Source organism: Nilaparvata lugens, chromosome 12 (genome assembly GCF_014356525.2).
Source record: "Nilaparvata lugens isolate BPH chromosome 12, ASM1435652v1, whole genome shotgun sequence".
Taxonomy (NCBI): domain Eukaryota; kingdom Metazoa; phylum Arthropoda; class Insecta; order Hemiptera; family Delphacidae; genus Nilaparvata; species Nilaparvata lugens.
In genome coordinates this window covers 17,610,375-17,631,987 of record NC_052515.1, presented here as the reverse complement: position 1 = coordinate 17,631,987, position 21,613 = coordinate 17,610,375, and the positions used below count along the sequence as shown (strand labels likewise).

The 21,613-nt window shown below is 33.4% G+C and overlaps 2 protein-coding genes across 3 annotated transcripts in view; both read left to right on the top strand.

The window, feature by feature from the left end:
* LOC111052150 (paired mesoderm homeobox protein 2A-like) overlaps window positions 1-4,860 on the top strand; it is a 74,465-nt gene extending 69,605 nt beyond the window's left edge. The window contains exon 4 of the mRNA XM_022338785.2: window positions 1,524-4,860. Coding sequence (XP_022194477.1) covers window positions 1,524-1,858 — 335 coding nt within the window. The 3' untranslated portion in view covers window positions 1,859-4,860. The remainder of the gene's footprint in view (window positions 1-1,523) is intronic.
* A 1,722-nt stretch (window positions 4,861-6,582) lies between these two features.
* Window positions 6,583-15,256, top strand: LOC111054436 (PR domain zinc finger protein 2). 2 transcript variants are annotated; one of them, XM_039439020.1, is made up of 3 exons: window positions 6,583-8,598; window positions 11,841-11,909; window positions 14,858-15,256. In XM_039439020.1, the coding sequence occupies exons 1-2, from the start codon at window positions 6,762-6,764 to the stop codon at window positions 11,846-11,848; spliced, it is 1,845 nt and encodes a 614-aa protein (XP_039294954.1). In that variant the 5' UTR covers window positions 6,583-6,761; the 3' UTR covers window positions 11,849-11,909; window positions 14,858-15,256. The 2 variants fall into 2 exon arrangements, with proteins under 2 accessions (XP_039294954.1, XP_022197161.2); XM_022341469.2 differs by having other exon boundaries at window positions 11,838-11,909.
* The last annotated feature ends 6,357 nt before the right edge of the window (window positions 15,257-21,613 follow it).

Sequence of the window (21,613 nt, the reverse complement as noted above, 5' to 3'; positions counted from 1 at the left end):
CGAGGGGATGCTTTCTCTCTCTTTTCTTTGCTTTTCACACTAACACTCTCTCTCTCTCGCACATACACTCGGACAGTGACGTTTAATCTAGAAAATTGCTGAGCAATACTCGTTCATATCCATTACTGTCAGTTGGTTAGCATGCGCCACCATGCTACACACATGTGCTCCTCCTCCTCCTTCTCTCCTCCTCTTCCTTCTTCTCCTCCTTCTCTTCTGCTCTTCTCCCTTCTCCTCCTCTCGCCCCTCCTCCTTCCCCTCTTCGACTACTTGTCTCTAGATTCTTCCACTTTTTAATATCTCTATTTTTCTTTTTACTCTTCTTCCTATTTTCTCCTTCGTTATAATTTTTCTTCTTTTTTTAAAATGTTTCTTTTCATTCCCCGTACACTCATTTCTATTCCCTTGCTGCTTCTTCTATTTGTTATTCTCTCTTCACCTCTTTATTCTATTACCCTTCTCATACTTCCAGTTCTATTCTACTTTTTCTCTTAAATCTTTCTTCCACTCCTCCCAATAGACAAAAACCTATTCGTATTCCTCAACTTCATTTCCACAGGTACTATAACTAGTGCATTTTTGCGTGTTCATCTCCATAAACTTTGTCTCCTCTTCATTTCTCTGCATTTTTCTTTTAGTATTCTTCGACAATCTCTTGTGCTCTCTCCTTTCATCACTACACACTTTCATCTTTCTTTCTTTTTTATTTTTTTGTAAACCTTTCTTTTGTATTTTGTTTTTGGCAAATAAAATAAATTCATTCGATTCAATTCAATTGTACACAACATTATTCACATCTTCGTTTTTCCTCCTCTCATCCATATTTACTGTTTTTATTTATTATTTTGCTGAGCGGGATGCCCAACAGCTTGTGACCATAAGCCTTGCTTGTGCCCTTGTGCAGCAAGGATATACTACCACTTTCATACTGTAATAGGAGGATGTCTTCAATAGAAACACCACAAATTTATTTCTATATTCATATTTTCATAATATAACGTGTCTTTAAAAGAAACATATCACATTCCATTTTTATATTCATATATTTATAATACAAGGATGTCTTCAATAGAAACATCACATTCCATTTCTATATTCATATTTTTATAATGAAAGGGTGTCTTCAATAACAGAAACATACCACATTGGCACATTCCATTTTCATATTCATATTTTTTTAATAAAAATATGTCTTCAATCGAAATGCCACATTAATATTTTTGTATTAAAAGGATATTTTTAATGAAAACATCACATTGCATTTCTCTATTTATTTTTTAAATGAAAGTACGTCCTGAATAGACTACTTCATTCAGTTTTACTCTTCTTCTAACATCAATTTAATTTTTAACATGGAGCTCTGTATATTTCAGTGAGAGTGACTTGATAATATACTATTTTGATTGTTTAATGATAAACACTCACTTTATTTCGATCACATTCCATTTTTCTATTAATGTTTTTGTCTACAATTATCACTATCCACATTCTTTTGCCAATGAGAATTGTAATTTGTGTTGCAGTGAAACTGTCGGAGGTGGACACATCGAACCCAGGCAACAAATGGCCGCTCACTGTGACGTCACAGGCACAACAACAGCAACAGCAGTCGAACTGCAACAACAACAACAACAACACCTCACCACAACTGCTGGTGCACAAAGCACTGTCGCATCACCACCACCATCACCACCAAAACCAGCAGCCACAGCTGAACCACCACCAACAACACCAACTCAACCACCACCACGCGCTTGGCTCACCATTCACGTCGCTGCTCGGCACCAACCCCGCCTCCTATCTGCTCTCATCAGCTGATCCACTCAAATCCTCACTGGCTGCCAATCATCTCTTCTAGGTTAGGTTACGTTGATTCCAAGTTAGGCTATGTTCATAGAAGTTAGGATTCTCTTCCACTGTGGAGTCTTGAAATACCACTGATTTGTAAATAATGTATCTGGTCTCTTTTAGGTTAGAGTGATTCCAGGTTTTTGAAATCAGAATTCTCTTAAAAGTCAACTGTGGAGTCTTGAAATGACCCTGATTTGTTAATAATGTAGCCTATTCGGTTGCCAATCATCTTTTCTAGGTTAGATTGATTCCAGGTTAGGTGAGGTTGAATAAAGATGAGATTTTCTTTAAATCAACTATGGAGTCTTGAAATGCCACTGATTTGTAAATAATGTATCTGGTTGCCAATCATCTCGGTTAAGATTATTCCAGCATAGGTTAGGTTGAATGAGGTAAGGACTCTCAAAGACAGAGAATTCTTTGAAAGTTTAAAGTGGAAATAATGGAGTTTTTGGGATACCACTGATTTATGAACATTGTGTCTGGTTGCCAGCCATGTTTCAGGTTATATTGGTTTCAGGGTAGAAATTTTATTGATATCATCTCAGAGACTCAACTTTTCATATTCGACATTGATGTATTTTGAATAGGTAACACTGATTTGTAAATAGGGTAATGTAGTTATATGGTTGTCAATCTTTTGTTTTTTTGGTTGGGTAAGGTTATGATTCCATGCTAGGTCAGGTTTGGAGTTGATTGGAGTTGAGATTATTTTCAGATACAATGCCTTACTCTTCAAAGTCAACAATGTAGTCTTGAAATATCACCGACTTGTAAATATTGTATCTTGTTGCTGAGGTTAGGTTGATTCTGCGCTAGGATTTGATTGAGGTTAGGATTCAGAGACTAGACTCTTCAACCCTGACATTGGAGTTGTTAAAATAAGATTCGATTATGAATGTAAATTATATTACTGGAGTACCGTAGATGTGCTGGTTGCCAATAGTCAGTTTGTTTTTGGTTGAGTTAGGCTGATTGCATGTTAGGTTAGATTGAATCAGGTCGGGTGAGGAGTCTATTTGAACTTTCAAGATTGAGGGCCATATGCACCATCCATGTACCTATCTACAATATTGATCAAAATGAAGGCATGGCCATGTTTATTATAATGTGTTTCATTGAGAGCTTGAACCAACAGATGGGCCTATCATTCAAACCAAAATTAAGCATATGGGTTTAAGATAGAATCATCCAAATATGGAGTTGAAAAACTCTTTGACTATGTTTTTAAGAATCCACTGAGAACATCTTTGGGCATCAATCATTTGTTTATGTAGTCCTACGCTTAGACCGATTAGGTGAGAAGTCTATCTGAGAAACTATGCACTTTCAAAGCCAAAAATAAAGTCTTCATAGTAATATAATTATTATAGTAATTTATGATTTCTTAAAATACTTTTTGGTTGAGAATCATTTGTTTTTGAGTTTTGGTTAGATAGATGACAGCTTGAGTCGCAGTTAGTTTATTTGGATGATGAGAATTCCCAATATAGGATATAGCTTTATTATTGTCAAATTATGTTTATTTAGGTTTTTACATAAATTGTCCGAGTTGATAAAATGGAATTGTGATGATTTTGATAAAATAGAACAATTGAAATGAAACTCAACAAACCTCCTATATCCAAACTCCCCTTATCAGAGCATTTAAGAGTAAAATCTTTGTCTGGTCAATCATTCCTAATTTACAGAAATATTTTACGAGCGGTTGTAGAAAAATGTATTTATAGTCTCTGTATATGTGTAACTGGTAAGCTCTCATCATCTAATGAAGAAAAATAGAATTAAAATAATTGTAGATCTGAAAGCTTGCGACATCTATTAGAGAAGAATTTAAACATGGTCCCATCATTTGAGCATAATTTTAATACAACAAAATCTATTATTTTCTTCAAAGTTTGAGGAATTTCTTGACATTGAATTATTATTAAGTATTCATGGAAATACATTTATAATACATAATAATATCCTCCATATTCATCTATTTTGAAAGAGTTATTTCTCTTTTAACAATACCATAGATTCCTTGAAACAATCATCCAGGATAATTTCTCACCCTCTTGTTGAAAGATTTTAAAAAATCATAAAATATTCACAAGATGTTTTTACAAAATATAGGTACCCTATTTCAACCTTGAAGCATTGGTACCATTATAGGATAATGGTGTTTGTATTTATAGAGAATGTATTGAAATTGTAAATTAGTGTACCGGTAGACTACCTGCTACAGTGAAGAGTCACAAATTTGAATAAAACAAGTTCATGAATCAACTAATTCAGTATTTGCATATCTGTTAATTAATAACTAACTAAAGCGATCACCATTATTTAAAATATTTATAGCCGTCTAGTACAGTAACTAAGCATACTTTGTACTAGTCATAAAAATCTGTTCATAAGATATAAATGTAATCTGTTTTTAACTGAATGAATTAAAAATCATTCTGAAATGGATTTGTGCATAGGAATGGATAGAGTGAGTCTTGTAAAATAATACTAAATATTTTTCTGTAAATATAATGATAGATATTTCTTTATAATATGATCAAATATCGCTATGTCTATAATTGTATACTAATAGGACGTCACAATATTTTAAGACTTCGTCACAGTTTTCAAAAATAGATAATAGTACATAATATTGTATAGTAAAAATAGTTGTATCGTACATTATTATTCTATTTATTTGAAAATGTTTTGGAGTTAGAACTGCAGTGTATTTGGAATAATTGTTAGCTAATGTAATTGTTTTCATATTAGAATGATGTGATTTTGGACTTTATATCAATAAAAAATTATTTATAAAATTAGAGCAAATCGAATTTAATACAAAAATAATTTTAGAAGATTCCTACGGCAATGAACATTCCTCTTGAATTACAGTATCTGAATTACTGTATTTTTTATGATCAATTTCTTTTTAAGACTACGGTACCAAGATTGTGAGTAGGTATTTGTTTTGCTGGGTTATTATATTGTCCTATTGTTTGAATAAATCGATCATTTTGGAATATAGAACTAATGTTTTTTATTACTTTCAACTACCGGTACGGTACCTACCTCATTCTCTAACAAATGTGAACAATATTTATATTGTTCAATTCACTTTTCATAGTCTGTTTATGCTCCAAAATCGTGATGTTTCAAATAAACCACAACGAATTTGTAAATAATTGATTTAAAAGTAATGAAGGATGAGTATAATTCAGATCACAGGGAAAAGGATGATTAGTTTCAGAATGAGTAGCAGCTGTCTACTGCTCTCATTATCCTATCATACTAAGAGAGCAATTTCTGTATATATTTATATATTTGATTATTTATTTGGTTATATATTTATGTCCAACTGATCTCGAAAACGGCTCTAACGATACACAATATTTGAAAAAGTAGGTTTATGATATAAAAATTCGATTGCACTAGGCATCATCTCTGGGAAAACTCACTGAAGGACATGAGAAGGATACCGTGATAATTATTTACCCTTGGAGAGACACATGATAATTTCGTCGTCTGTTTATAATGGAAGATGCAAGTGCCTGTGTGGGAGAGAGACAGAATTATGTTCAGCTGTTGAACTTTTGCAATCAATCAGAAGGATTTTTTAATCAAATTAGAGTACCTATATCAGAATTTTCAAGGCTAATCATTATTTTTCCTACAGTTGCCTTGGAAAGTGGCCATTCCTGCACTGATTACAGAACGCAAAGAATCACTTTTCCGCTCTAGTGCGCAAAGTATTACTTTGCTTACGGTATCAATAAATCTGTGGCATTTTGAAAATTTCTTAGTCTTTTCCATTCAAAAATCATAATATTCAATTCCAAAGCCAATTGGTCAAACTGAATATCAATATCAGTTCAATGTAGGCCTACTCCGCAACCAAGCCAACAAAAAATCCATTTCACACTATTACATTTACAAAATCCATTCCACTACACTAGTGAGGTCCATGATAATAATGCAGTGGATAGAGAACAGCGTTGCCGATTGTTTGCTTTGCCACTGCCTTCAATAGAAGATAGCTGATTCCGGTATATCTGATGTAATTTTTAGTTAATTCTTGTTGAATATAAAATTAATAAATATTTAATTTGGCAAGAACATACATTTTCCAATATTAATTATTATATTTTTATAATTGAGATCAGATTGATGATATTTTGCCACAGAATGGAAACTCTCAATCAAACGCCTATCCAACCAATGCTTTTTACATGCCGCAAATACTAGACACGTCACGTGACCTTCGGAAGTTCCAATCCTGGTCTTCTGGCTCGCGGCAATGAATGAGATCAATAGATCCGAATCATTAAAGTGATCCGAACCTCCCATCAATACTATTACCAGAGACAAGAATAATATAGTACTTATCCTTACTTATCCTTCATCTATGCTATTACAATGCGGAGCTTCCTAACAAGATGGCGGATTTTTGTGCCAGGGTAGGCTACTAGCCAAGTTTCCATAGTGTATGTATACTGTGATTTTGCCCATTGATATGCTTCAACATTGTTAAACAATGTCCTGAAAATGTTGCACAGTTAGATAAGGATAGCGCTATATGCTATGTCTTATGATAGACAAGGATAGCAACACTATAGTGAGATTCACGTTATAATGGCAGTAGATAAGAATAGGATATCGACGTTGCCGATTCTCTGCCTCTATTAATTATATTTCTAAATTTAAAAAAAAACATATTTGGCAACATTGGCCGGTGACTCTTGCATTTGCATTCGCATTGCAACTTGCAACAGCTGTTGAAGTTGAAACAAGCAATAGTACGAAGATGCATTGAAAATTGAAAGTGATAGTGTTATGGTACTTTATAGCTTAAATTAGTTATAATTTTCCTTTAGTTATAGGTTGTGCATTAGTTATTATTCATTTGAATAAATTTGTGAAAAATGTATTCTACCAGTCCGTACTGTAGACTCTGTTTACAGACAAGCGACTGTGGTTCACTTGTTGAAATATTTAAAGACAATCTCTTTGAAGGATTGGTAGATCCGTGTGAAATTATCAGAACATTTTTAGGTATTGATATTTCACAAGATGATGGACTTTCCCGTGTTTTATGCCGAAAGTGTATCGGGATAATTACTCTTTTTAAAGACTATCGCGGAAAAGTGAATACTAATAACGACTTTTTAAAAGGTGTTTTAAACATAGCAAAGAGTAGGCCTAGTGACAAAGCTGTAACTGATTCGGTGGTTGAGAAAAGTAATGTTGCTCTTGAGAAAGCATCCAACTCAACAAACTATCGCCGACCAGGACCCAAATCTAAAAGAAGACCTATTAGGAGTGAAACATGTACCTCAGTTGAAACTAGTAGGTCTACTCCTACCCTTCCCACCAATGAAGTTGAGGTATCCAATAACTTCACACTAAATTCTTCTGCTCAACAAAATTCCACTTCCAATTCAGACCAACAAAATGGTAGTTGTATGGCTCAAGGCTTACAAGATGCTATTTATGAAAATATCACTTCCGTTTCTGAAAATTCCGATCAACAAAAGATTGACTCACAAGATGCTACACATCAAAATACAACTTCCAATTCTGAAACCTCCGACCAACAAAAGTCAGACGATATTCTATCTGATGCATCTACAATATTGTTAGATCAATCCAAAAATGCTAGAAGCAATCCCACAACAGACTCTGACAATGCAATGGATTTAGATCAATCAAGTTTTGCTCAAGTGCCAGTCACTCCTTGTGAACCCTCAAAATCTCTTGAAAAAACTGATGAAATTGATATTCCTACACATGAAACGCCTGAGGTTGAAGATGATAGGAGTAATTCTAAACGGAGGGGGCGTCCATGTAAACCCATCCATTTCTGTGAGCATTGTAATCGACCATTTTTCAACAAACACCAGTACAAAGATCACAAGTTACAACACAAAGTTCTAAGTACAAGAATGTTTGTGTGTAAAGTCTGTAAAATGGCCTATTCAAACAATCTAGATGTTGAAAAGCACCACCCAAGTTTCCATCCTTTTGCAAGCTTAGACACTGCCAAACATAGTCAATCTGATGATATAGGACAAGTTGCTATAGCTTCCGAGCCTCAAGTTGATAACAATCAGCAAACCAACAACACTGTCAATTTTGACATTATTGAAACAGCAGAACAAACACCACCTACCACACCTGTAAAAAGAAAACGCATGTCAAAGCAAAGTAGGCCTTCTTCCAAAAGAGTTCGAACCACTGTTGAACAGATATCGGATAAACGTCATTCAGAAAACGTCACAGTTGCTGAGATACACACGACACCCGATGAAACATCTAATCTACAAGATAACTCCCAAGCTCAATCGCCTACAAAAATCATAGACATTAGTACTGCCCCCATATCAGCGCTGATTCCAGCTTCAACACAATCAAGTAACTCTTGTGAAAAAATGGACTGTAGCGATAACATTGAGGTTATCCCCGATGACGATATGGAAGGACATTCCATTCTAGACAACAAAGGTTCCAAAATTGATGTGATCAAACTTCAAAATACCGATAGGCCTACGTCAAAATGTAATTCACCAGCTACAATAACCAACGAGGACAATGTCTCCGAAGTTGAGGACTTGAAACTACAAACTAATGTGACTTGTGCATCTGCGTCACAAGCTCCAAAGATGGCAGCATCCAAGGAAGAAAAGGTTTGCAACAAATGCAACACTTTTAAATCAATCAGCATGAAGGAGATCTTCATACATAAGAAGAATTGCCGCAAAGGTGAGTAATCAGAGCCTGAACACATAGAGAGCGATCTGCAATCAGAGCGGTTTAAGGTTGGCCAACGACAGGACATGATGTGTGATACGCATATCATAATAATCATCACAGCAAAAATATATAAATTTATATGTATTATATACATATAAATATATGTTGTTTTGTCTTCATCCTACTTGAACTGTTGATATTAATATCAATCTTGCCATTTTAGAACAATATTAACGGTTTTCTTGTTTGACAGACGCGTTTCGTGGGACTGAGCCACATCCTCATCGTACAAGAAGTAGTACCGAGTCGGTACTGAGGATTTTTAAGGCTAGTATTTTTGGTTTTGTGGAATAAAGTGGAAGGTGTAGGTGGGGGATGGTAGGGCTTGTGAGGGAAGGTTCAAACTGTATTTATTAGGTACAAATAGGGTGAGGTATTGGAGTTGGCTATTTAGTATATTAATGGGTTGTGCATTATTGTGCTTGTGAATTCCGTATTCGTATCCATTTTTTTTTTTTATTATTATTATTTTTTTTTTTTATTTATTTGCAATACAAATGAGACTAATGTAATAACATTGGTAGATAAAATAATAAGGTAGTCCTTGTGCTATTTTTCTTCCATAATTTTTCAATTATGTGAAGTGTCTATTTTCAAGTTTTCATCGTCTTCAAAAGAAGTTAGATATTCGTATTTTTTAAACTTTCTATCAAACCCGTTGAAAGTGGAGTTTTCTTGAGGCTCTCCACACACAACGGTAAACTGAAAGGCTCGCCCAAAGGAAATATTGATGCTTCTGCAGAAATCTGTTGAGATTTTTCCATCTACACGTTGAGGTTAAGGTGTGATCACATTGAATGCCTAATTGTGCAGTGCACGCTTAGTTAGGCGTGAGGTGACCAAGCGTGCGGCGAATTAGAAACAAATTCTGGAAAGAGCAATAGGAACACGTGCACTTCAGTGGTTGTGTTCAATGTAGCAGCTACAAGCAAGTCATAGCATGCTTCAATGGCTCTTTCCTGCTTTTGTTTTTCGCCTCATGTATGGTCTGACGTGCACTAACTTGAATATTAACGGATTCAATGTGACCACACCCTTACCTTGAGGCAGACCTCAATATTTACCGTGGCGAGTGTTGCTAATCAGAAAAGTTTAATTAATTGGAGGCTGAGAGACTATCAATAAAATTGAATAAATGTTTTATTCGTTCAAAAAGTTGTGCATAACAGAAGAATCATTATATTTTTCACTCAATAAGATATTGCACAGTGTACAGAGTGTCTCAAGGAAGGTGTAACAGCCGAATACTATATCTACATGAAATTCATAAAAAGTTAAAAACGTCAAACAAAGGAACAAATCATTAATCTTATTGGAAATTTCTTCGTCTTTCCAACTATTCATCCTAGCAATTAAATTTTGTTAAATGATAATTTTCTAGCTATTGACGTTTTTGAAAAATATCGAAGAAACTATATATCTCAAAAAATAAGGTCGATATAAGATAATTGTATTGGATATTTTTTGTTACAAATTTCATGTAGAATCTATGGTCTGCAGCTGTTGCACCTTTCGTGGGGCACTCTATGCTCTAATAATAATTTGGTATAACGATAGGCCTAAGATCCTTTCACATGAATGAACAAAAGAAATAATGCAGTGAAATAATGTGAGATACATGTTTTAAAGTCAGTGGGCGGTGATGGGACGGTATAGTTGCCAATTTCCTTTATTCACCGGAACATCATTTTATTTATTTAGAGTTATCCCGTTAAATTTAATCTGATTTTGTTGATTCTTGTTAATAATGATAAACTATATATCTCAAATATATTCCACGAAAAAATACATCTTTTTGACGATTTACCAATATATTTCCATAATTAAGTTGAAATATAATTCTAGTTTATCATGTTTCTACTTAACTTCGTCTAGTCTACAATCAATTAGAAGGCAACGTTGCGCAGTTGGAAGATACAGATGCTTACCGTAATTATAAAACAGAATAAATTCAAAAGGTTTTTTTCATAATAATAATTTATTGATTCTTCTTCACTTTCACAACAATTGAAAAAAACACGAAATAATTTTTATACATTATAAAAAGAATCAAATGGCTCACAAGGCTTTCGTCTGATCGTGAGCCTAAGGAAAATACAAACAAGGAATTACAAAAAAGGTGAAAAACAACTACGGTACGGTAAGCAAAAGAAGAAGAACAAGAGGTTTGAAAAACTAAAGAAACTATAGTAAGATTAATAAATATGTTAACAAAAGAGAGAAAAGAAACTACTAGATTGTCGAAAGATGAACAGAAACTAATACTAATTGGGAGAAAAATATCTGAATATTTTGCCCTGCAGCATTTACCCTTATTAAAGGATTAAACTTGCCTATATATTCTCAAACTAATACCTCAAAACATGAACCATACTGCTAAACAACTTATATTACGTAAATTACTTTACTAATGCCTTAAGTTATGTCTCCATATAAGTCTGTAGACGTTTTAATCCATCTGAAGATTCCTTTTTTTAATATTCATTGAACAGCAGGTTGCTAATTGATAATTTAATCCTAATTATAAAAACCCACTGTAATTATAATCATAATATTCTTATCTTAAAATTGAAAAAAAACATGTTTCAATGTAGTTAATAGTTTTAGTGTTCTACTAGTGTTAGTTAGTAAAAGAATTGAACTATCTGCTTTGTCTAATGGCAGACAAGGATAGCAAACCAATGCTGACTTATTACATGAATCTCACTTTATGTTGATTAGTTGATGCGTCCAATACCAGGATATCACATGTGAAGAAACCATGAAAATGTAGACATTAGGTATAACCTAATCTAAAATTATATTCAAAAGTTAGTTCCCAAATAGCATAACAGCAAGTAAATTCAATTTATATTTTTCCAAATTTTCCGGACGTGGATTAGTGATTTTGTTCTGTATTTTGGCTTTCTGAAATCAAAAGAAACTTTTTGGAAATAGAATTTTTGTGAAACTTAAGAATAACTACAACTATCACAGTTTTCCTTCATGGGAGATTGTGGCTATGTCGGCGAAGTGGAACATCCCACGGGACTCCCCACGATCCAAGCTAAACGCTAATCCTAATTATAATTAATTATTTGAAACATATCAATTTTCAGAAGAATATCATTGAAATAGTAGTAGAATATTCAATAAGAGGTTGTAAAAACTTGAATAGAGTATGATTATAGTGATTGATCTTTTTTCAGAAGTGCGTTGACTTCTCTGAGGATCGATCATGCCCACATCAGCGCTGGACTTGTGCGTGGATAATGGACTAGGTGGGTTCCGAATCAGTTTATTTTGCTGTAAGTCAGTAGTCTCAATCGGTTACCCGTTCGACGGTAGTAGCCTACTGAGAGTAGGCCTATGTATCATATGTATCTGTTTACTGATTAGATATATGCATTTCACGCAACGGGTGCGTCAACTATTCAAAGTACTGTGTAACATTATACTTGAAATATTGGCTCATATTTGCTTTCTATGGAAACTTCTGATTTTTTTATGAAAACTTCAGTAAAAGCACAAAAACTAAACGATCATCGAAGTTCCAATAATATGAATGTTCATTAATTTTAGTTTATTAATTCAATTTTCAGTTCTAAACTCCCATTTCATTCCTTAAACGGTTATAGGTAATGACTGGAATCGAATATTAATCTAAATCTGTGATAAGTTAGATAAATAGAGGCTGTTAAAATTTCTACATTTTTACTCGTGAAAATTATAATACAATTTTTAACGTGTTCAGATGTTTTTCTCTAGTCTTAGTGTAATCGATTTTCAAATGTTTAAACGGTTTTTTATAAAGAAGTAATATTATTTTAAAACTGTGTTTTTAGCTACCTACCCTTTGCACTAATTGTGTAGAAGACACACTGATTTGGAAAGGACATTCAAATGTGCTCCATGTGTTGAGTTGATTAATATCTGAAGCACTCTGAATAAGATATTTTTACTTAAATAGGAAAATCAATCATTTGTGAGGTCAACGAATTCTATGAGAGCAATGTGAATTTATAGTGAAATTTATTCAATTTGATAATGTTATTATCTTTTTACCAAGGAGATGAGCATAAACACTAAGATTATATTCTAGTGAAATATATTTTTTTTGTGAATTTTATAATGTTGATGTATAGATGTGGTCTCACAAGTTGGTCCCTAGTTTTTCGACGCGGGGGCGGGCAGAAGTTGAAGGAACCCAACTGCGCATGTCTGTCTGTTGTAGTCCTAATTATAAAATTACGACGTGCAAGGCAGGTTGATTCAAATAGCTCGATACAGTTTAGCTTGATGATAAAATGTTATTGCTGTACTTAGTAGCTTCTTGGTGCTGTGGGAGGGTTAAATCGGTTCAGAGATCGACTTATGAGATCGCGACTGCATATTTCTATGGCAGTAAATTGACTCATCCACATCTTCATAGAAACAAAAGAAATATAAAATACTATTGCGCTCCCATAATTTATTGGTAGGCTGCATCCTTAAATCAACGACAAATAATCTTATGAAGGACGTTATTCTAAACTAATTTGCATGTGATTTACACCAAAGGACAAAAAGGTTAACGACCTTTGAGAAGATTAATTTTATCCTTGTGTTTTGAAAAGAACGTCAAGTCAGTCAAAAATGTAGAAAAAATTGTAGCACTATCTGTTGACATTTGGACAGAACTGCTTTGATTTCATTGCTGTACTCTGAATTAGAACAAGTTTAGACTTGATCTTTCACTTGACCAATTATCCACGTGGCCAGATAGTGCGAAATTGTCACATTCTCATAGAATCCCGTATAATGTTGAATTTATTGAATTTGACAACATAGTCGATGCAGAATTATATATATAGTCTCATTATACAGAGTGAGTCATATGTATGGGAACCCTTCAATAAATTTGAGACTGTTGTAGATATAATATTGTAACTTCTAGGATAAGCTATTGGTCAAATACTCTACCTTTTGACGTATAGCTGAATTCCAACCCCTCATAAGGGGGGTTACTTAGGGGTTGTAACTCGAATATTTTAAATGTAAACATCCATTGTGTGGTACATCATTCCAAATGCATGGATAGCATCGATAAAAAAGTTCTATGATATTTAGTTTTTAAAGAAACGAGGGGTTGTAACTCAAATATTTTGAATGTAAACACCCATTGTGTGATTCATCATTTTAAAGGCCTTTTCAAAACGAGGAAAATTACATCAATAACAATATTCTATGATACTTCCATTCAAAATGGCGGCTGATTAAACTTTATCAATCTTCAATCTTTATCAAAACTTCAATCAGCCGCCATTTTGACATTTTTATTGATGTCATCTTTCTTGTTTTAGAAAGGCCTTTAAAATGATGTACCACATCAATGGGTTTTAACATTTAAAATATTTGAGTTACAACCCTTCATTTCCTTACGAACTAAAACTTCAATCAGCCGCCATTTTGGAATACAAGTATCATAGAACATTCTTATCGATGTCATATTTTTGTTTCAAAAATACCTTTAAAATGATGTACCACATAATGGGTGTTTACATTTAAAATATTCGAGTTACAACCCCTAATCCAACCCCTTATGAGGGGTTGAAATTCAGTTGTACGTCAAAATGTAGAGTATTTGACCAATAACTTATCCTGAAAGTTACAGTATTATATCTACAACAGTCTCCAACTTATTGAAGGGTTCCCATACAAATGACTCACTATGTACATATTCAGTCATATTGACTTGCATGGATGAGAAGTTAGCCATTTCGCATAAATTGTCATCACACTTATATGATCATCTTAAAGCCTAAGTCTCGACTTGTTTTATTTTGAGAATTATCTTAGTATAAGAATAGAAAACCTATCTTTGTTTTGCTTTTACCTATGTTAAGTATCGCTTGAGTGTGAGTGTAAGTTTTTCTATGAAATCTGGATTCCCACATATCAGTGAACGTATCAGGTACAGTGAAAATATTATTCCCATAAGTTCTAATAGGACTATTCAAACACACTCGGCCAAACTGAGTGGGAATAGATCAATAATAACTCATGGGAATTATATTTTCACTGAGCCAGTCATTTTCACTGATACTGACACCGGGAATACAGCTTAAGGTAATAGAAATTTATTAATTGGATCAAAGCAAGCTGCGCTTTCTGATTAGATATTTATTTTTTATAAATACTTCCAAACTATTTGAATTTATAATAAAAACGTTTTCTTTATTATTTACAGATCTTCTACACTGCCACATATAAAATAAATTAAGACTTGGTTCTCCATCCGAAGAAATAACAGCGTTGCCAATATTCATGTAAGATTGCGATTTTCTTAAATTTCTAATTTAGCCACATTGTATGTAGAATATCATCACCGATATTCTATTAGTGTTAAAAATGTTGCATGGTTATATAATATATGTATTATATAAATATGCATATGCAATCATAGGCCAACAAAAAAAATATAAAGAGTCAATAACTTTTTGGCCTATGCAGCCGGGAAACATTGCTGTGTCCGGCCTGCAAAGAGCTTCAAATTGAAGTTTCAAGGTTAAAAGGAAATTTTACACAAGGTGTGTGTTGAAAGGAAATTCAATTTAAAATATTGAAATCATCTCGGAATTATGTTTTTCTTTCGAATATCACTTCTCTCATAATTATTATAGGAAGTCGTAACAAGTGAGAATTTCATATCAAAATAACGAATAGAGTGTCTCCTTTCTATTGGTGTCCTCTCTACTGGATCATGTTATCGGATGGACACGTAAAACTGTCGGTCCCGGCTGAAGTATAACAGTCGTAAGGTCCATTGACGGCTTAAATGATATATTCAGGCGGTGGGACCTTCTCGCAAGGGACTTCCCACCAACAAAAGCCATACGAATTTACTTTACTTTTCTACTGGATCATTTCTATCCGACCTATAGTTATTTTTTAATTAATGATGTTTGTCAATGTCGAGATATTTCCAGCAGAAAACATGAAATAATAAGTTTCGAGTTTTCCTTTCATTGTTTCAATAATTTTAATTTAGGGAATGACATCTTCAATTTTGCAACAAGTGTCAACTGAGCGGTACCACACCTATAAAAGAAGAGGTAGAGATGCGCTCTTTTGCTATATTCACCTTCTGAACTATTCTTAATAATTGAGCTGCTAAGTCAAAAATTGTGACACGCCCTCCAAAATTGAATTGTCAAATGATCAATTGTTTCAACTTGAAATAGTGGAATAATACATCAAATCAAAGATAATTTTAATGCTCTACACACCTAAAATGAGCATTAATATATTTTCACGATGTATTGTTGGAGAGTTGTAAGCCCTGAGAGAGCAAAAAATTTGATACAAATTACTATTTTATTCTTATATAACTTTAAAGTGAAAAAACACTCACATTCTTTGGTGTGACGACAACTGTTTCGTGCTGGTGTTGCAAATTCTCAAGCCAAACAGAAACTGAAGTAACTAAGATTATAAGGGTGAGTATTTGGTCAGGGTAGGGGTGGAGGGGAGTTTTGGCGGTTGGAGGAGTTAAATGAGTTTGTCAAATAGGGTATGGGAGGAAAAGTTGATTTGGTCATTGAGAATATTGTTTGGTGTACTTGTATATTTCAAACTGTTCCAGTACATCTAATTTTCTGTTTTTGTGGGAATAGTGAAGTATTTCAAGGTTATTGTTTATGTCAGGGTGTGTGTGGTCAGTGGAGATAATGTGTTCTGCAAAGGTGGAATGCGAGGAAGTATGGATAATGGCTCTTGTGTGTTCTTTGAATCTTATATTGAAATTTCTGGCTGTTTTTCCTATGTAAAATTTGCTGCAATCTGTACAATTTAGTTTATAAACTCCTGATCTATTGTATTGTTGCTAAGGGGTATTGTGTGGGGACAAGAGCTTATTGAGAGACTTTGTGGTTCTGTATGCAACCTTGTATTTCATTTTCTTGAATGACGCTGCTATTTTGCGAGTTTTATTGTGGTGGTATGTGAGAGTGATGAAAGCTGTATGATTGTCAGTATTATTGAATCTGTCAGAGTTTTGCGGATTGTTTTTGTTGTTCTTAATTTTATTTTATGTAGTAGTTTATCAATCATTTGATAAAAACTTTTTATTTCATCAATTTTACACTTTCAAGAGCAAATAACTCGAAAACTTTACTGAACAAAAAGTGTAGAAAATCTATCAAGCTTCATTTTTGAATAGTTAGTCATGTCGGTTGAACGCATTTTCCCCAAGATATATGCGTGTAAGCAAAAAACGAAAAACTGCTATTTTCAAACCACCATCATCCCTTAAGCACATGGGGTAGGAATGGAGACTTTTGATATGTTCTCCTCCCAACTGGAACCAACAAAGCTGCAGTGTTCAAAACATTGTGTTCAAAATATTCCCTCCAAATTCATTTGTGAATTGGTCTATTGTTGCAAAACTGGAGATCTCACACTCAATTCGTGCGGAAATAAGATAAGAACTGTCAAGTCTGGCCATCAACATATCATTCAATTCAAATTGAAATCATGTTTTAATACCTTCAATTTCGGTCCATGTCACTAGTCAGGGCTGCACAAATCCAAAGTAAATATCACAGATGATCCCTCATCATGATAGTGTTAACCCTTTATTAGACAGACTTTGCCTCAAAAGTCCAAAACCTGGCACAAAGCTTGTTTAATCCCTGTGCTTGTTGAATCCCCGTCCGAACCCTGGCACAAATGTTTTACAACATTAGGCTTTACATAACACATAGAATATTGTGTTATTTTTCATTGTTTCTATAGAGTGGCAATATATTTGCCACTGTCCGTTACTGTCCTTTTCAGGGTGACAATACTCTTGCCATTGCCCGTCAACCTGACAATAAAATAGCATTACATTTAGAGAATATGGCATTTATTAGACAAAAAACAATTTTTTTGATATGATATTTTTACGCTTTATTATTAGGCTATGTCAGTTATTCAGAAAAATAAGATTAGTAAACATTTTTTCCAGGTGAAAAAAAGTTGATAAACGTTGAAGGTGTATGGTGTCACGATGTATGAAAAAGATTGAAACATGGATCAGTACACAAAAGAACAAGGCATTTAGTTGCAACTGACAAATAGATCTTTTATAGGAAAGGAAAAAAGTGTTTCTTCTCTCTCAACTGCATATCTATTGGTTTTATTCTTTAAAAGGTTCATTTTGATACTCCTTATTTCTATTTTCACACTTTTATTGATATTTTTATAAAATGATTATAATTAAGACCAAATTGGTCTCCCCTTCAGAGTAAAAACATTGCAAAAGTTCAGATTTAACGTTTTTACATTGTTCTCAAGTGAATATGAAAATACATTTGAAACGTTTTAGATTATAAACTAACATATTCTGTATGTTAGGTGAAAAATAATGATGACACAGAGTATTACATATCAAAAATTTTAACTTTTAATGCAAAATATAAAAATAAAATGAATTTCAATATTAAATGTTATTAAGACAAATACAAAATTAAATTCATAAACAATAATCTGCCAGTTTTATTCTGCATTGCTGAACAACGAATCAAAAAATATTTTTTTCTCAGCTGGTAAATAATCCATAAGTCCAATAGCTTTTGAAGGTCTGCCAGTTTTGCTGGATTCACTAGCAAATTATCGGGATACAGATTTGATAGTGTTGCAGGCTCAACTATGTGGTAGACTGATGAGATATTCTTAGATGCTCTTCCTCTCGGTTTCTTGAAAATGTTCGATACAGCCCAGTTTTCAATGGTGCTGTGACTCTTCCTTATCCTCATCATGGTTGGTTCATCTCATGTGAATTGAATCCACCTAGCCTCACTTATTGTACGTCAAAAGGAAGAGTATTCAAAACTTATCCTGAATGATACATTATTATATGTACAACAATCTTCAACGTTTTGCTAATCCATCTCATTTATTACTTCCTTCTTCTAGAAAAACAAGAGTTGATTTACCTTCCCGATGTTCACACTTTGAATAAGGTTTTTGATTGTTAAAATCATCAATAGCTTGTACATTCTGTACACTCTGAAATTTCGGGTTATAGACTTCACAATAATAATCTCCATTTCTGTCAAGATCATATCTGTGGCTTGGTGCAAAAAGTGCCAAAGTCAGAAATCAAGATTTTTGGTAAAAGGAGCTTGAAAGAAAGCTTGTACTTTCTTTCTCACACTGTCCATCAACAATATCTTCCATGCGATTTATATCATATCTTGTCAGTATATGAATTAGTTCATGACAATTTTAGTTGTAATACTTCCATTCGCCTCCAAAGAATAGCTTTCAATTTTGATATGACATTGGCACTTCTTGCTCGGCGAACTGTGGATTTGAAGTACATTGGTATTGATTCCATGTAGTTTATGGGTAAATTTACATTGCATAGCCTCAATTTCTAAGTGTAATGAACTCAATAATACATTGATACATATTTATAATTACATGGAAATAATTGAATAAAAAAACAAATATGTTTTCAAATTCTACACTGTTTTATTTAGTACACGACCATGGTTTCCTGACCACACTGGTCACATTTTCAAGTTGACTAAAGCTAAAAGGTTAAGGTAAACATTGAACATTAAAATTGGTACATGTTAGCCAACATAACTTGATACATTTAGTAAAGAGAAATAGTAATTGGAAACTTCTAATTTACTGTTGTTTGAATATATTACAAAGAATGTATAAAATATGTATAAATATATAAATTAATTGAATATAATCTATGAAATTAATCTATAAACTTAAGTCTGAGTTGGGGACCAGCTGACAAAGGTGACCAGTGGTTTGTTGTCATTTAAAAAAAGATGCTATACATAACCTATATTATGGGAGTTTGAATAATTTTGAAAATGTTACATTGAATAATAAATAAATCTAGGCTCTAAGTTGAAATCAAAAACTCAAATAAAATGAATTAGAGAGAATTGGTAGCCTCTTTGTAGGTTGAACTAAAACTAAACAAGGTATCCTAAATATCTTAATTTAAAAAAGAAAAAGGTAATTATAAGGATAAGTTGATTTAGATACTGTTAAAGACTGTTAGAAAAATGAAAATTGAAAACTGGTTAGAATTAAGTGTACATCTCATATTATGTATAAAGAAGACCTGTTAATTGTTAGAGGTGATTAGATTGATAAGATTTGTAGTTTGTTCATTTGTTCATCTTAGGTGTTTGAGGGTGATGACTCTGGTGTTTACTTTTTGTTATCATTCTACTGATGTAGCAGTTGACAAATTCTAACTTTTCATTAAGGCTTGTGGTGTTTGGGCATTCAAAAATTTTCTGAATCTCTATAGCTTCCAATACATTTAAAAGTCTTCCTTTTTCAGATATGTGTAGGAGGTTAACATCTTGGTTACTATTGAATCCGTGTCCTGTTTCAATCAGATGGTCTGCAAATTTTGAGGTGTATTTACCATTTCTTCCATGCTGATTTGTGTTCTGAGATTCTAACACTAAATTTTCTCCCAGTCTGACCAATGTATTTGGCATTGCACTCCCCACACTTCAACATGTAGACACCACTTCTTTCCCATTTTTCTATTTTGTCTTTTGATGCACTTAATAGTTTATTTAAGATGGGAGAGTTTTGAAGGCTACTCGAAAACCATTTTTCTTAAGAAGTTTACCTAATTTCTCTGACACTACTCCTAAATAAGGTATTGAAATCCAGTTAATTTCTTCCTGTGAATTTGGTGTGGTGTAAACTTTTTCCATTATCTGTTTGTCCTTCTTCTTCCTCAACATTTTCATTTCAAATCATTATTGTAGCCATTTTTATGTGCAATTCTGAGTATTGTGTCCAGTTCTCTGTTGAATTCTTCTTCCTCCAATGAAATACTTGTTAATCTGTCCAGCATGGAGTGGAAGGCTGCTGATTTGTGGGATTGTGGATGGCAAGAGAAATTTGGTATGACTGTGTCCATGCTGGTTGGCTTCCTGAAGATGGCAAATTTATGTTTTCCTTCATGGTGAGAGATGGTCAGGTCCAGGAAGTTGATTGTGTTGTTGATCCCAACTTCTTTTGTGAACTGGATGTTTTTGTGTATGCTGTTGATGAAGTTGTGGAATAGATCTAACTGTCTGTTTGAATCATTCCATAGACAAAGGATGTCATCCACATACCGGAATCAGTATCCTATTTGATTTTTGAACCGTGAAGAGTTGAGGATTATTTTTTCAAAACTGTCCATAAATATTTCAGCTAACAGAGGTGAAAGTGGTAAGCCCATGGCTAGTCCGTGTGTTTGTTGGTAAATTTGGCTATTGAATTTGAAGAAATTTTGGTTTGTACATATTTTCAAAAGAGTCACCATTTCTTGGATTTATTAAAATTCAAAAAATGAGATTGCTCCAATTCTTTTATCTCTATTGGAGGTTTTCTTGGAACCAATCTGATCAGATTTGCCCAATCTTTCGGAAAATCAATTTCTGCTGTTGTGCCCCTTTTCACTTTTTCGATGCAGGCAGGAATTGTGTCAGCCTACATGTGAGTATGACCAGGCTCAAGGAACTTCTGATTGTTTAATTGAATTATGCTCTCATCCTCATCAACAGAATTCAAATAGTTCAGAATCATTACAGAAAAGTATAAGTTCTGGTTCTGACCAGAGCAGGAGTCACTGTACATATTCACTTGCTCACATTCTTTGGGCACATCACACTCAAACTCAAGTGCACTTTGGGCACGTTGCTCACATCAAATAAAAGTTATGAGTTAAAATATGAGTAAATACTGTTTCTATGACAAACTGGTTATTCAAAATAACAATAATAGTATAAACTGACAAAACCAGGACTTTTTAAATTGAAACTCACTGCATGAAACTGGAAAGTTTTTGACTGTTGAAACAGTCATCATCTGTAGTCAGTTTCAATGTATTTCATTAATAAATTACAGCAATTGTTACCTACATTCAGTCATAATTACAATAATTATGCCTAATAACAGGAACAATTTGATCTAAACT